Raw genomic sequence first — 16,777 nt, forward strand, 5'->3', positions numbered from 1 at the left:
ATTAACATATAATGTATTATTTGTTTCAATTAATGTATTATATGTAACATATAATGTATTATTTGGTACAGGTCTGTGATTCATCAGTCTTACACAATACACAGCACTCACCACCACACAAAACCTCTTAAGAAAAGCTTTTAAGAGATAATCTATTTATAAGCTTAAGATCAACTTTAAGTTAAAATGTTAAGTGTAGGGACATCTGGGTGGCTCAGTTGGTTAAGCATCTGCCTTGGACTTAGGTCATGAGCCACTTCTCCCTCTCCCTCTATGTTCTCTCCCTCTGTCTCTCAAATAAGTAAAATTTTTAAAAATAAAATTAAATGGGGGCGCCTGGGTGGCTCAGGCGTTAGGCGTCTGCCTTCAGCTCAGGTCACGATCCCAGGGTCCTGGGATGGAGCCCCACATTGGGCTCCCTGCTCAGTGGGGAGTCTGCTTCTCCCTCTGCCTCTACTGTTCCCCCTGCTTGTGCTCTCTCTCTCTGTCTCTGACAAATGAATAAAATATTTAAAAAAATAATAAAGTAGACTATAGACTTTGCGCTTTGAGAGGAAGTCCCACAAATAAATGACAGAGAACATGGAGTATGTGATTCAGAGAAGTGGCTTGAAAGAGCCAAGGCTCAGCCCTGCTCCTCCCTAGTCACATGATCATGGGCAAACCTCCTCTTCTCAGTCCGCTTCCCCATCAGTGAAGTGGGGATAACTCTACCTACTCTGCTAGCCTTACAGGACTCCTGTGAGCCTCAGATGCATGAAGGATGTGAAAGACACCTTTGTGGGGCACCTGCTCAGGTCATGATCCCTGCTCAGCAGGAAGTGGGCTGCTCCCTCTCCCTCTGCCCCTCCCCCCGCTCTCTCCCTCTTTCTCTCAAATGAATAAATAAAATCTTAAAAAAAAAGGGGGGGGAGAACCCAAGCTATCTTTTTTCCTCACAAAACATATATTTCATGCTGAGAATTTAGAGAAAAAAAAGCTAGGTAAAAACGATGAAAATCTCATGTACTCCAACTATTTTTTTGTTATTTCCCCTAGGGTTTTTTGTTTGTTTTGTTTTCTTTCCATGTGAATGGGGTGAAGGGGTATGTGGTAGTAACCCCACTAAATAAATACAAATAATTTTTACTCAAGAATTAACTTTAGGGCGCCTGGGTGGCTCAGTTGGTTAAGCATCTGCCTTTGGCTCAGGTCATGATCCCAGGATCCTGGGATGGAGCCCCGCATCGGGCTCCCTGCTCAGTGCGGAGCCTGCTTCTCCCTCCCCTCCCCACTTGTGAGCTTCTCTCTCTCAAATAAATAATCTAAAAAAAAAATTAAAAAATTTAAGAATTAGGGTGCCTGGGTGGCTCAGTTGGTTAAGCAACTGCCTTGGGCTCAGGTCATGATCCTGGAGTCCCGGGATCGAGTCCCACATCGTGCTCCCTGCTGAGCAGGGAGTCAGCTTCTCCCTCTGACCCTCCCCCCTCTCATGTACTCTATCTCATTCTCTCTCTCAAATAAATAAATAAAATATTTTTTTAAAAATTTAAGAATTAACTTTAATTTTCAGGCCTGTTAATCAACAGTGTCAATGCTCATGAAACTGATAATTTGATAAAAATGCCATCTAATCTAAGAGCTTTGAGCCATAAGAACATAATTCCTGCCTCATGCCATGTTACAGGTGCTCAAGATCCAAACTAGCATCCACAGGAGAACAACAGTCAAAACTACTGCCCCTGGGAAGCCTTTAAGGACACAGTAAATAGAATGAGAAGTAGTGGTGGTATCATTACAATGATACCTGAGAGGTGTACCTCTCTTAATTTCTCAAGAAACCAAAATGTCTTCTTAGAGGAGGCAGTGGAAGTCGGGTTTCCCTGGTACCAAGCCAGAAAGGCAACTTCTTTGGTTGTTTGAAACTTATTTTATTTTATTTATTTATTTGCCAGAGAGGGAGGGGGAGAGAGAGCACAAGCAGGGAGAGCAGCAGAGGGAGAAGCAGGCTTCCCAACCGAGCAGGGAGCCCAATGCGGGGCTCGATCTCAGGACCCTGAGCTGAAGGCAGATGCTTAACGACTAAGCCACCCAAGTGCCCCAAAAGGACAAAATTTTAGAAGAAAATATTAATGGAAACTTTAGAAATTTCCATTTAGGAATTTCAGCTTTCCTTGAGGAATTTAACCCCGCATTTTAGACTCTTAAGTGCTACAGTTGGAGTTCTTTCCTTTTACGTGTATCTCACACCTCTCTGAACTCAGAGCACCGAGAAGGGTTTATCCACGCAATTTCATGCGTCTTAACATAGTGTCATCTTATTTGCAGGAACTTTACTTTTTCATGCCAGTTTCCACTCTCTCTGACCACAGAGTCATCTCCATGTGGTCAGAAATAGGCACTGAGCAATTTCTAACTGATTAGAACTGGGAATGCCTATGTGAGTCATATAATTCCAAGGCAGAGACAAACTATCTATAGTACACAGCATTATTTACCACTCAACAAGATCATTAGGAGAATAATGACCTAAGAGGTTTTTAAAAATACTCTGAAATTAATTACAGTCTTCTTAAAAAGAAACCCTTCTATGTGGAATAAAAAAAAAAAAGTGAAGCTCTTTGTTTAGCCGAAAGAACATGCCCAAACCAACCAACCCCACAATTTACCTCGATAGTAGGCCTTTGTTATTGCATCGAATTCCTCTTGGCCTGCTGTGTCCCACAACATCAGTCTGACATCTTCATCATTAACTCTGAAACAAGAGATGAATTTATTTCATATGTAAACAAAACATCTTTAGTAACATAGCTTTGTGCATATTTCTGTTTTTTAAGTCTGAAGGTTTTAAAACTACACTGTTGGTTTCCACTCTGAAAAAGTCTGAGTGCTTTTAAGTGCTGATACCACTACCAGTAGTGAAACTAAAGGGGGAAAGACAGTCCCCCAAAGCTATAACCTCATACATGATTTGAGTTTACCTGTCAGGTTTTCTCCTTTAACAACAGTCACAGACAGTGGTCCTTCCAGGACTAGCAGCACCGGGAAGGGGATTCCCTTAGGTCAGTACTTGCTCTCCTCTTGCTATAACATTTGGGTGCACAAGTGATAGAATAAGAATAAGAAAGGAAAGAAGCAAAAAAGGAAGAAAAAAAAGAAGGGAGGAAGAAAAGCAGCAGCTTGGTTGCCCTATAACTTAAAAATTTACTCTTATTTTGTCATATAGTGCATTGCCTTATTCACGGTAGTTACGTTCTATAAAGTCACTGCAAACACTGAATTATCAAATACTGAAACATTGCTCCTAGGGGAAATACAGGGTTAGGTTCCCGTGACCCATAGTTACATTTTTCCCTAACGAATCAATACATAACCTTGTTGGGGTTTTTTTGTGGTTCTGTTTAAAGATAACTTATTTAATACATATTGTTAATTCATTAACATTCAACTCAAGGCCAGTAGCAGTGTAACTCATGCGTAAATGAAGTGTACCTAACATACATATTTTCTCTATAAGGCACATCATAGACTTCTTGTACTTAGGAAAACTAGACAGCACTATGCTTGGGGGCCATTTTAAACAGCAACATCATCAACAAGAAGTACAAAAATGTGGCACAAAAACAGACATGAGAAAACACTTGTTTATAGTGTGAGGGATGAAAAAAGAAGGAAGAGGGTAGCCTTGCTCAACCTCAGCTGAGAATGTGCATGTAGGGTAGCAAATATTTGCTGCTCCGTGCATATCCACGGATGACCACCAAAGCATATCCACGGATGACCACCAAAGCACTGGGAGTATTGACTCGGAATACAAAAAGATTTTAGCAAGTAGATCAGTTGCAAATATGAAACCTATAAACAATGAGAACCTTAAAGTATAACTATGGAATCTACAAATAACGAGGATCACCTGTATATTTAAAATATTAATTTGGTTCAGATAACAAATATAAAAATGAACATCATGAAGGCTTAAAATGAATCCTCAAAATATCTGAGAAAGGAAGTAAACACAGAAGTGTTTTGAAAAGACAACAATAGAATACAAATTAGAAATTGAACAATCTTTAAAACAATGAACACACCTATCTTTAATGCTAATGTCTAGGCTAGTCAGATTTGTTTAATGTTATTTCTTTAGTATCTGTCAGTTTGTCTCTACAATTTAAAATATGCTTGGGGTGTGGGAGAATGGGCAAAATGAGTGGAGGAGTGGGAGACACAGACTTCTACTTATGGAATGAATAAGTCACAGGAATAAAACGTATAGGGAATATGGTCAATGGCACTGTAAGAGCATTATATGGCGACAGATATAGCTACACTTGTGGTGAACACAGCATAACCTAAACAGAAGTTGAATCATTCTGTTGTACACCTGAAACTAATGTAACATTATATGTCAACTATACTCAAATGAAATGAAATGAAGTATCTTTAAAAGTTCTCAGGACTAATGACAAAAACTTACTTTTTTTTTTTTAAGATTTTATTTATTTGACAGACAGCAAGCAAGCACAAGCAGGGGGAGTGACAAGCAGAGGGAGAGGGAGAAGCAGACTTCCCGCTGAGCAGGGAGCCCAACATGGGGCTTGATCCCAGGATCCTGGGATCACGACCTGAGCCAAAGGCAGATGCTTAACCGACTGAGCCACCCAGGCGCCCCCGCCAAAAACTGTTACTTTTGATGTGTTTTAGAATCCAACTGGATTTCATGAAGTAAGATTTCCTTTTCAGGGGCACCTGGGTGGCTCAGTCATTAAGCGTCTGCCTTCAGCTCAGGTCATGATCCTGGGGTCCTGGGATTGAGCCCCGCATCAGGCTGCCTGCTCAGTGGGAAGCCTGCTTCTCCCTCTCCCATTCCCCCTGCTTGTGTTCGCTCTCTCGCTGTGTCTCTCTCTGTCAAATAAATAAATAAAATCTTTAAAAAAAAAAAAAGATTTCCTTTTCATTGGAGTATTTAATCCTGCCAAATCTCTTATTTCTTTAAAACAAATTATTAATTCTCTAACTTTGAGATAGTCTTAGGATCCTATAATAGTTGAAAACTGTTCTGAGAGACAGGTAACTGTCCTTCCAAATAAAACAGGCATGCCTTGTTTCATTGCACTTTGCTTTACTGTGCTTAAGAGAGACTGTTTTTTTTTTTTTTACAAACTGCGGGTTTATGGCAACCCTGCATTCAGCAATTCTATCAGCACCACTTTTCCAACAGCATTTCTCACTTTGTGTCTCTGTGCCACATTTTGGTAATTCTTACAATTTTTCAAATTTTTTCATTATGATATTTGCTATGGTGCTCTGTAATGAGTGATCTTCATGTTACTATTATAATGGTTTTGGGGTGCCAGAGACTGCTTCCACATAAGATGGACAACTCAGTGGATCAATGTCGTGTGTGCTCACACTATTCCACCAACCAGCCCTTCCTCCATCTCTCTCCCTTTTTTTGGGTCTCCCTATCCCCTGAGACATAGCAATACTGAAATCAAGCCAATTAATAGCCCTACAGTGGCCTCTAAGTGTTCAAGTGAAAGGAAAAGCCACACATCTCTCACTTTAAATCAAAAGCTAGAAATGATTAAGCTTAGTGAGGAAAGCATGTTGAAAACCCAGATAAGCTGAAAGGTAGGCCTCTTGTGCCAGGTAGCCAAGTTGTGAAGGTAAAGGAAAAGTTCTTGAAGGAAATTAAAAGTACCACTCCAGGGGCACCTGGCTGGGTCAGTCAGTAGAGCATATGAACTCTTGATCTCAGGGTCATGAGTCTGAGCCCCAAGCTGGGCGTAGAGATTACTTTAATAAACAAACAAATAAATAAATGTGCTACTCCAGGGAACACACAGATGATAAGAAAGCAAAACAGCCTCACTGCTGTATGGAGGAAGTTTTGGTGATCTGGAGAGAAGATGAAACCAGCCACACATCCCTTAAACCAGAGCTTAATCCAGAGAAAGGTCCTAACTCTCCTCAGTTCTCTGAAGGCTGAGAGAGGAGAGGAAGCTGCAGAAGAAAAGTATGAAGCTAGCAGAGGAGGGTTCATGAGGTTGAAGGAAAGATGCTGCCTGTGTAATGTAAAAGTACAAGGTGAAGCAGCAGGTGCTGATGTAGAAGCTGCGGCAGTTTACCCAGAAGCTCTAGCTGAGAGAATTCCTGAAGGTGCTACACTAAACAGCAGATTTTCAGGGTGGATGAAACAGCCTTCTACTGGAAGGAGATGGCATTAAGGATGTTCATAGCTAGAGAGAGGTCAGTGCCAGGCTTCAAAGCTTCAAAGGACAGGCTGACTCCCTCGTTAGGGGCTAATGCAGCTGGTGACTTTAAATTGAAGCCAATGCTTATTTACCATTCTGAAAATTCTAGGGCCTTTAAGAATTATGCTAAATTTACTACTCACATCTGTTCACACGATGGTCTACTGAATATTTTAAGCACACTGTTGAGACCTACTGCTTAGAACAAAAATTCCTCCAAAATTTGATTGCTCATTGACAATGGACTGGTCACCCAAGAGCTCTGATGGAGATGTACAATGAGACAATGTTGTTTTCATGTCTGCTAACACAACATTCATCCTGCAGGCCATGGATCAAGAAGTAATTTTGACTTTCAAGTCTTTACTATTTAAGAAATACACCGTGTAAGGTTATAGCTGCCACAGATGGTGATTCCTCTGATGGATCTAGGCAAAGAAGATTGAAAACTTTATAGAAAAAAATTCACCATTCTAGATGCCATTAAGAACATTCATGATTCACTGGAAGAGATCAAATATCAACATCAACAAGACTTTGGAAGAAGTAGATTCCAACTCTCATAGATGAGTTTGTGGAGTTCAAGACTTCTATGGAGGAAATAACTGAAGAATGGGTGGAAACAGCAAGAGACCTGGAATTAGAAGTGTAGACTGAAGATGTGACTGAATTGCTGCAATCATGTGATAAAACTTGAACAGATGAGGAGTTGCTTATTATGAACGAGTGAAGAAAGTGGTTTCTCAGCATGGAATCTACTTCTGATGAAGATGCTGTGCAGACTGTTGAAATGACAACAAAGGATTTAGAATATTAAATAAACTTAGTTGATCAAGTAGTAGCAGGGTTTGAGAGAATTTTTTTTTAAGTTTATAATTTTAATTCCAGTATAGCTAGCATGCAGTGTCACATTAGTTTCAGGTATACAATACGGTGATTCAGTAGAGTTGAGAGAATTGACTCCAATTTTGAATGAAGTTCTACTGTAGGTAAAATGCCATCAAACGGCATCATATGCTACAGAGAAATCATTCCTGAAAGGTAGAGTGAATCAATGAGGCAAACTTCACTGTTGTCTTATGTTAAAAAATCACAACCACCCCCACTTTCAGCAGCCACCCCTCTGACTGATCAGTCAGCAGCCATCAACATGGAGGCAAGACTCTTCACTAGCAAAAAGATTTAAGACTTGGTGATAGATTAGAGGATGGTTACCATTTTTTAGCAATAAAGTATTTTTAAGTGAAGGTATGTATATTATTTTTTTAGACATAATGGTATCACATACCTAATAGACTACAGTATAATGTAAACATAACTTTGACATGCACTGCGAAACCAAAAAAAATTTATTTGACCCGCTTTTTGCAGTGGTCTGGAACTGAACCTGCAAAATCTCCAAGTTGAGCTTGTAGTGGACAGAAATCTCATTAGAGTCAAGCATCAGTTTGTGTTTAAGAAGTATGTAAGGTGCCCCCAATAAATATAAAACAGATACAAGATAGAAAGGGTGGGGAGGGGAGTATGAAAAAGGGGAAAATAGATGAAAGGTGGGAAAAAGACAGAAGGATAAAAATACACACAGGAATGTGTTAACTAACTAGAATGTAAATAAAACCTTGAAACATTAAAGAGAATGGAAAAAGAAGAAAAAAAAAGATACAGGACTGAGTATTTGAAAACCACCACCAACTGTCTCATTAGCCACTGCCATCAGACTGGATCCTAACCTTGGACTGTACTGCAATTAGTATTATTCCAATGAAAGCCTGGGATAGAGTTCACAAATCAAAACTGAGGGCATAAAGTGGCCAAGTACGTACTGGATCTGTCGCTCCAAAAAATCAACTCCGATGGTTTTCTTGTAGTCTTTTGTAAAAATGCCTTTGCAATATCGCTGAATCATACTTGATTTTCCAACTGCTCCATTCCCTACAACCACCATCTTGATGGCCACTTCCATATCTTCCTCCAACATTTTTGCAGTTGAAAAGGCTTCTGAACCAACTTTAATCCAGGTGATCAGATCTTCTCAAATCTGTGGTTTAAAATGAAATTATTTTTCGTAACATAGAAAGTGTACAAAATATTATAATTTTATTTTATTTTTTTAAAGATTTTATTTATTTATTTGACAGAGAGAGACACAGCAAGAGAGGGAACACAAGCGGGGGAGTGGGAGAGGGAGAAGCAGGCTTCCCACTGAGCAGGGAGCCTGATGCGGGGCCCGATCCCAGGACCCCGGCACCATGACCTGAGCCGAAGGCAGACGCTTAACGACTGAGCCACCCAGGTGCCCCAAAACGTTGTAATTTTAAAAATTGATTTATTTATTTGAGAGAGAGAGTGTGCATGAGCAGGGGGAGGGGCAGAGGGAGAGGGAGAGAATCTCAAGCAGACTCTCTGCTGAGCACAGAGCCTGACCTGGGGCTGGATCCCAGGACCCTGAAATCGACCTGAGCTGAAACCAAGAGTCAGACGCTTGACCGACTGAGCCACCCAGGCACCCCAAAAATTGTTACAAAATAAGCCGTAATTGTTTTATGAAGAAATAACTATAGTGCATGGCAAGAATTTTTCCATGATGGAGGTCCCCTTACCACCCTGTTTAGATAATGTAAATTCATTGAAAGGAGGTACAATAACATCATTCATTTTTGAATCCTGAACAACAGCACACAATATATGACATCAGGTATTAATAAATGCCTAGATTACGTAGTTCTACCTTTCAATGAGACTAAGACTAAGACTACAGTGTTAGAATTGAGGTATGATTTAAAGTTGCCATTTACTAGTTCTGAGCTCTAAGTGAAGTTACCGGCTAACCTCTTTAAGCTTCAGTTTAACTGAGGATATTTACCTCAGAAGATTGTTAATCAATGGTACATATAAAGCACTTAGCATAGTGAAAATTAAGCATTCAGGGACACCTGGGTGGCTCATCAGTCGGTTAAGCATCGGCCTTCAGCTCAGGTCATGATCCCAGGGTCCTGGGATCGAGTCCCACATCGGGCTCCTTGCTCAACAGGGAGCCTGCTTCTCCCTCTGCCTGCCACTTCCCCTGCTTGTGCTCTCTCTCTCTCTCTGACAAATAAATACATAAAAATCTTAAAAAAGAAAAGAAAAAGCATTCAAAAAATGGTAGTTTAGTTTAATGCAACATAATAAATCCTCCACAGTTATCACCACATGAGCAACAAATACAAAATCTAAGGAAACTGCTTGTTCAATCCCACAGGTAATAATTAATATCCCTAGAAAAGCACCCCAAAGAAAGATTTTGTGTAATAACATACAACTGTAACAGCATTGGACTCTTAATGTTCAGGTTACAATGACTCCACAACTAATCTTATACCACACATTCTTTCTTTAGTTTCAGACTAGTTACAGTTACTCATATAATGAAAGTAATACAATGTGTACTGTTTGCATTTTAGACTGAAAAGAACAGAAAGTCAATTTCTTAGGAAAATTACTAGTTAAGTTCCTGACTACTGTTATATGTTATAATATTATATTCCAGCTCCCTTAACTGAAAATCCATCTATACCACCACTACATAAAACAAGTCTGAAACATGAAGAACATTCCTCTCCGCTCCTCATGGAGTCTCAGTAATTGTCCCTAGTGCTTCACAAACTTGCAAAATCATAAGAATCATCTAGGAAGATTTGTTAAAGTATAGGTTCTAGGTCTCCACCTCAAACATAATTAAATGATGTAAAAAAATAGAATGTCAGAATGAAAAGAAGAATGTGGTTGGACCAAAAATACAGGTAAATACAATAGATTTCTCTTGAGCGTTCTAAATTATGTTTGACTCAAACACAACTGTGTGGTTTTCAATATGTGTAGAGAAAATATTTAACATAATTAATTATAAATGGGAGAGATCAAAGGAATGTAAAGGGAGGTAAGAGTTCTATGCTTCCCTTGAACTGGTAAAATGTTGACACCAACGGACTGTGATAAATTATATGTATGTAGTGTATACAGTATAATACTAGAGCAACCACTAAAGAAGTTACACAGAGGGGTACCTGGGTGGCTCCGTTGATTAAGCATCTGCTTTAGGCTCAGGTCATGATCTAGGGGTCCTGGGATCAAGCCCCCGCATCTGGCTCCAAGCTCACCATGGAGCCTGCTTCTCCCACTTCCTCTGCCCCTCCCAACTCATGCACTCTCCCACTCTCTCTCAAATCTTTAAAAAAAAAAAGTTATGCAAAGAGATATACTCAAAAACACTATAATAAAACAAAATGAAAGTCTAATAACACAATAAAACTATCAGAATCTAATTGGCATTTATAGAACTGTCCACACAACAGAATATACTTTTTTCTTTTAAAGATTTTATTTATTTACTGAGAGACTGAAAGAGTGTGAGCAGGGGGAGAGGCAGAAGGAGAGGGAGAAAGAATCTCAGACTCTGCACGGAGTCTGTTCTCGGGGCTTGAACTCACAACCTTAAGATCATGACCTGAGCCAAAATCAAGAGGCGGACACTCACTGACTGAGCCACCCAGGCACCCGAGAACATACTTTTTTTCAAGTACCCATTAAATATATATACCAAGATAAAACAGATTCTAGGCCATAAAACAAACCTCAACAAACTTAAAATAATGGGACCACAACGCAAACAAACTAGAAATCAGTAACAGAAAGATAACAGGAAAATCGGCAAACATTTGCAAACTAAAAACAGACTTCTAAAGAACCTGTGGGCCAAAGAAAGAAGCTCAAAAGACATTTTTTTTCAAATAATTAAACCGAATTAAAATGAAAATACAAAATGTGAGAGTTTGTGGGATATAGCTAATGTAGTGCTGAGAGGGAAAATTATAGCACTAAATGCTTACCATAGACAAGAAGTTAAGTCTCAAATCAATAATTTAAACTCTCACCTCAAACTAGAAAAAGAAGAGCAAAATAAACCCAAAGCAAAGGATGGAAATAATAGAAGTAAGCAGAAATCACTGAAATTGAAAACAGAAAAATAGGGAAAATTAAACAAAAAACGTTCTTTAAAGATAAAAAAAATTGAATAACACAGGAAAAAAAAGAGAAGATACAAATTACCAGTATGAGGAATAAAATCAGGAACGTCACTGTGGACTTTGCAGACTCAAAAGGATAATATAACAACTCTACACACATCAATTTGACAACTTAGGGAGGCCTGGGTAGCTTAGTCTGTTAAGCATCTGACTCTTGATTTTGGCTCAGGTCATGATCTCAGGGTCGTGAGATGGAGCCCTGCACACTCTCTCCCTCTGCCCCTCCCCCCCTTAAAAAAATCGACAACTTAGATGAAATGGACCAATTCCTTAAAAAGCGTAAAGTACCACAACTCACTGAAAATGAAAGAGATAATCTGAATAGCCCTGTAACTATAAAGGAAATTGGTGAACTTGTAACTTAGAAACTCAAAGACAAATCTCCAGGCTCGGGTGATTTCACTGGAGAATTTTACCAAACCTTTCAAGAACTGACACCAATGATATACACTCTTCCAGAATACAGAAGAGAAGGGAATACTTCCCAACTTATTTTATAAAACCAGTATTATTTTGATACCAACATAAAAACAGTACCAAAAAACAAAACAAAAACAACTGGACAAAGACACACAAAAGTCCTCAACAAAATATTAGTAAATCAAATCTAGGAATATACAAAAAGAATAACTAGGAGCAAGTGGGCTTTATTCTGGGAATGCAAGGCTGGTTCAATACTCAAAACTCAATCAGTGTAATCTACCAAATTAACAAAGTAAAAAAGAAAAACCTCATCACCATATCAACTGAAACAGAAGAAATATATAACAAAATTCAACATCCGTTTTTCAGAAAAATAGTCCGCAAACTAGAAACAGACTTCTTCAGCCTCATAAACGTCATCTATTAAAAAACTCCACAGATGGGGCGCCTGGGTGGCTCAGTGGTTGGGCGTCTGCCTTCAGCTCAGGTTATGATCCTAGGGTCCTGGGATCAAGCCCTGCATCAGGCTCCCTGCTCGGCGGGGAGCCTGATTCTCCCTCTCCCTCTCCCCCTGCTTGTGTTCCCTCTCTCGCTGTGTCTCTCTCTGTCAAATAAATAAATAAAATCTTTTAAATAAATAAAAAAATAAATAAATAATAAAAAACTCCACAGCTAACATTATACTTAACTCTGAAAGCTTGCCCTTTTTTTTTTTCAAGTAAACTCTATGCACAACATGGGGCTCAAACTCATGACCCAGAGATCAAGAGTCGCATGCTCTACTGACTGAGCCAGCTGGGTGCCCCTGAAAGCCTGACTGCTTTAACCCTTAGACTGAGAACAAGATAAGTATTTTCACTCTCACTACTCCTATTCATCATACACAAAGTCTTAGCTAGAAATGAGGTGACAAAAAATAAATAAAACTCTTACAAGTTAGAGAAAAATTAAACTGTCCTTATTCACAAATTACATGAGTGTCTTTACAGAAAACTCCAAGGAATTAAAAAAAAAATCCTAGAACTAATAAATGAGTTTAGCAAGGACACGGGATACAAGGGCAACACACAACACTGAATTGTATTTCTATACCCTAACAACATACAATTTGAAAAACTGTACATTTTTATTTTTTTAATTTATTTTATTTATTTAAGTAATCTCTACACCCAACATAGGGCTGGAACTCACAACCCCAAGATCAAGAGTAGCATGCTGTCCCAACTGAGCCAGCCAACCACTCCTGAAAACAAAATTTTTAAGTGACATTTATAAAAGTTCCCCCAAAATTAACTACTTTGGTATAAATTTAACAAAACATGTACAGGACCTATATGCTGAAAATTATAAATCACTAATGAAACAAAGACCTAAATAAATAAAAAGATGTGCCATGTTCACAGATTGGAAGACTCAAAAAAGTAAAAACAGCACTTCTCCCCAAATCTATCCATGGTTTAATCCAATTCCAAAGCACCAGCAGGATTTTCTGCAGTTGAGACAAGCTGATTCTAAATGTTATATGGAAAGGCAAATAAACTAAAATAGCTAACACAATTTTTAAAAAGAAGGAAATCATAGTAGCCAATTTTAAGACACCATAAAGCTATACTAATTAACAAAGTGTGATACTGGGGGTGCCTGGGTGGTTCAGTCGGTTAAGTGTCTGCTTTTGGCTCAGGTCATGATCTCAGGGTCCTGGGATCCAGCCCGGGGTGGGGCTCCCTGCTCAGCTGGGAGTCTGCTTCTCCCTCTCCTTCTGCTCCCCCAACTGCCCCCTGCTTGTGCTCAGATACTCTCTCTCTCAAATAAATAAATAAAATCTTTAAAAAATAAAATAAATAAAAGTAAAAGAATAATTTTTAGAAGAAATCTCTTACAAGGTGAAAATGTTGATCTGGGGTTAGGCAGAGTTCTTAGACATCATACCAAAAAAATTTCCACAAAAGGAAAAATTGATAAATTAGACTTCACAAAAATTAAAAACATTTGCTCTGTGAATGATACTGTTAAAAGAATGAAAAGACAAGCTACAGACTGTGAGAAAATATTTGCAAAGCACATACCTACCAAATAACTTCTATCTAGAACATATGAAGAACCCTCAAACCTCAACATAAGGAAAAAAATAAGAAAGCAAACAACCCATTTGAAAAATGGGCAATACTCTCGCCCAAATGCTCATCAAAGATTATATATGCCAAATAAGCACATGAAAAGATATTCAAAATCATCAGTCATTAGTTAAAGACACACTAAAACCATGGGATATCACTACACGCCTATGAGATGGCTAAATTTAAAATTACTGACAATACACAGTGCTTACAAGGATGTGGAACAACTGGTAGTCCCACACGGTGCTGGTAAGAATGCAAAATGATAATAGCCACTCTGGAAACCAGCATGACAGTTCCTTACAAAGTTAAACATCCTTTATATGACCCTGCAGTCACTCCTAGCAATACCCTACAGAAATGAGAACTTATGTTCACACAAAAACCTGTACACAAATGTTTATAGCAGCTCTATTCATAATCACCAAGAACTGGAAACACTCCAAATGTCCTTCAGTGGATGGATGTATAAACAAATTGGCACATCCATCTAATGGAACATTACTTAGCAATAAAAAAAGAAGACATTGTTGATATATTCAACTTTGAGGAATCTCAAAGGCATTATGCTGAGTGAAAGAAGTCAGCATCAAAAGGTTACATAGTGTATGATTCCACTTAATATGACATCTAGAAAAGTTTAGTAATTGCCAGGGGTTGGGGTAAGGGGAAGGATATAAAAGGGTAGCATGAATTTGGGGTGGGGGGTGATAAGCACTGTTCTATGTGGTGATTGCATTAATCTAAAATTCACAGAATGGCACACCCCTTAAAAAGTCAATTTTAGGGGCACCTGGGTGGCTCAGCCGCTCAGCTCATGGTCCCAGGGTCCTGGGATCGAGCCCCGCATCCGGCTCCCCGCTCCTCCCTCTCCCACTCCCCCTGCTAGTGTTCCCTCTCTCGCTGTGTCTCTCTCTGTCAAATAAATAAAATCTTAGGGCACCTGGGTGGCTCAGTCGTTAAGCGTCTGCCTTCGGCTCAGGTCATGATCCCAGGGTCCTGGGATCGAGTCCCACATTGGGCTCCCTGCTCAGCGGGAAGCCTGCCTCTCCCTCTCCCACTCCCCCTACTTGTGTTCCTGCTCTCACTGTCTCTCTTTGTCAAATAAATAAATAAAATCTTTTAAATAAATAAATAAATAAATCTTTAAAAAAGTCAATTTTACCGTATAATTTTAAAAATAAAATTTAAGGAAGAAAAGCCTAATCAGATTTTAACACAGCCAGTCTGGTGATTATCAGCTACTACTGCTCTGTAGACTTAATGCACTCTATCAAAACAGTTAAGTTCTTAGAAAATAAGATAATTCTGAGTATAATAATTAAAAGGCTTACAGCAATGCTTTGCATAAATACTCTTTTCTAAATACGCTTTCCCCAAATTTAATTTTAAAAAACTTTTCCAACCAATGCAGTCTAATAAATTAGAAAAGGTACTTAAGTACAGGGACGATTGTGTTTATAACACTGAAAAACTTGGTTAGGTCCAATGAAATTACCTAGAACACGTTAGGAGTTATATAAAACCTAGAGAAACGACCCTTTCAGACTCTACCGGCACTCCTCATAGAGTGAAGTTAATGGTCTCTCACACACCCTCAGGTTCTTACGTCTGGGAGCTGCCGAAGACTCCTCGGTTCTCCGAGTTAAGTAATTCTGTGGCAGCCAGTGTCAATGAAATAGTGCAGTCTGGCTCATTCATATTCTAGCAGTCTCTGAGCAAGAAACTAGGGAAGGGTGGGGCCGCGGGTAAGGAGGGGGCCCCGCCGCAGGGAGGAGGGGGTTCTAAAAGCCAAGGCAGAGCTTGGGACCCCCCCCTCCCGATCAAACCGCACCCGGCACTTGACGCCCCTTGTTGGTGTCTCGCCCGGCCTGGGTCGCCCCTTCCCCATGTGGGCGCTGGGAGAAGGCGAGAAGCTGGGTGCTCAGCCAGGCTGGAGGCCAGCGCCTTGCCCCCGCTCCGTCTCGCTCCTTCCCGCCCAAGGGGCAATTCCAGGGACCCACACCCTGGGAGCCCGGGCCGCTGGGCGCTGAGAGAGGGTGCCGGGCATGTAGTGCCGCTCACCTTCTCCAGGGGATACTTGGGCACCGCGCTCAGCGGCCGGGGGATGGGAGCCCGGGCCTGGAGGCCCCTGCCCCCACACCCCTCTACATAGAGTCCCCGGAGTACGGCATATCCCGGGACCCCGGGAAGAAGCGGGTCCTTCCCCAGCGGAGCCGGGGGAACCCTCAGCCGCTGGAGAGGGCGAGTCAGAACCGCGCCACTGCCCGGAGTGCAAGCCGCTACTCACCGTCCCCCGCCCGCCGCGGACTCGCCGCCCGGCGCGACCGGCTCCTCCTGGTCGCGGCGCAACCGCTGCCACCGCCGCCGCCACCGCCAAAACCACCTCCTCCTCCTCCTCCCAGGGCGCCAGCTCCCCCGGCGGGGCCGCCCGGCTGGCTCGCGCCCTCCTTCGCTCTTTTAAGAATGACTATGATTTTTTTAACGAACTTTATTGGCAGCCAGGGCTCGGAACAAGCGTCTTAGCAGCAACTCCGGCAAGCGTGGTAGGGCGCGGGAGACTCGGCTCCCCTCATCTGTGGACCCGCCGCTCTGCGGAGCATGCGCTGGGCTTGGTCTGCGCATGCTCCGCGAGGCCCGGGTCCCCCGCCCCGCTCCACCCCAGTTCCTGGTGCCGGGGAGGGCGGCTCCTTTGCTTTCCCGGTGCCTCCGGGGACCCGGTAGCAGTGGGGAGACGACAGGCGGGCAGGAACGCCTAGATCGTGGACCCTAGTAAAGAACTGACAGGAAGGTCCGCCTAAGTTTCGCCTACTAAGTGACCAGGCTTCCAGAGGACTTGCCCCGCCTTGGACACATACCTTATTTTCTTCACCCGATGACATCCAAGGGGTAGAGTGAGCAAAAATGTTGAGCAAAACCGAAAACGCACTCACAGCCC

At 41.1% G+C, this 16,777-nt stretch overlaps 1 protein-coding gene across 1 annotated transcript in view; it reads right to left on the reverse strand.

Moving 5' to 3' along the window:
• RAB23 (RAB23, member RAS oncogene family) overlaps positions 1 to 16,414 on the reverse strand; it is a 35,268-nt gene extending 18,854 nt beyond the window's left edge. The window contains exons 1-3 of the mRNA XM_028097457.2: positions 16,130 to 16,414; positions 8,057 to 8,271; positions 2,649 to 2,734 (exon numbers count right to left, since the gene is read on the reverse strand). Coding sequence (XP_027953258.1) covers positions 2,649 to 2,734; positions 8,057 to 8,211 — 241 coding nt within the window. The 5' untranslated portion in view covers positions 8,212 to 8,271; positions 16,130 to 16,414. The remainder of the gene's footprint in view (positions 1 to 2,648; positions 2,735 to 8,056; positions 8,272 to 16,129) is intronic.
• Positions 16,415 to 16,777: the final 363 nt, after the last annotated feature.

The sequence above is a fragment of the Eumetopias jubatus genome, unplaced genomic scaffold, assembly GCF_037043125.1.
Source record: "Eumetopias jubatus isolate StellerSeaLion01/CBP00866 unplaced genomic scaffold, mEumJub1_p1.0 scaffold_6, whole genome shotgun sequence".
Classification (NCBI taxonomy): Eukaryota; Metazoa; Chordata; class Mammalia; order Carnivora; family Otariidae; genus Eumetopias; species Eumetopias jubatus.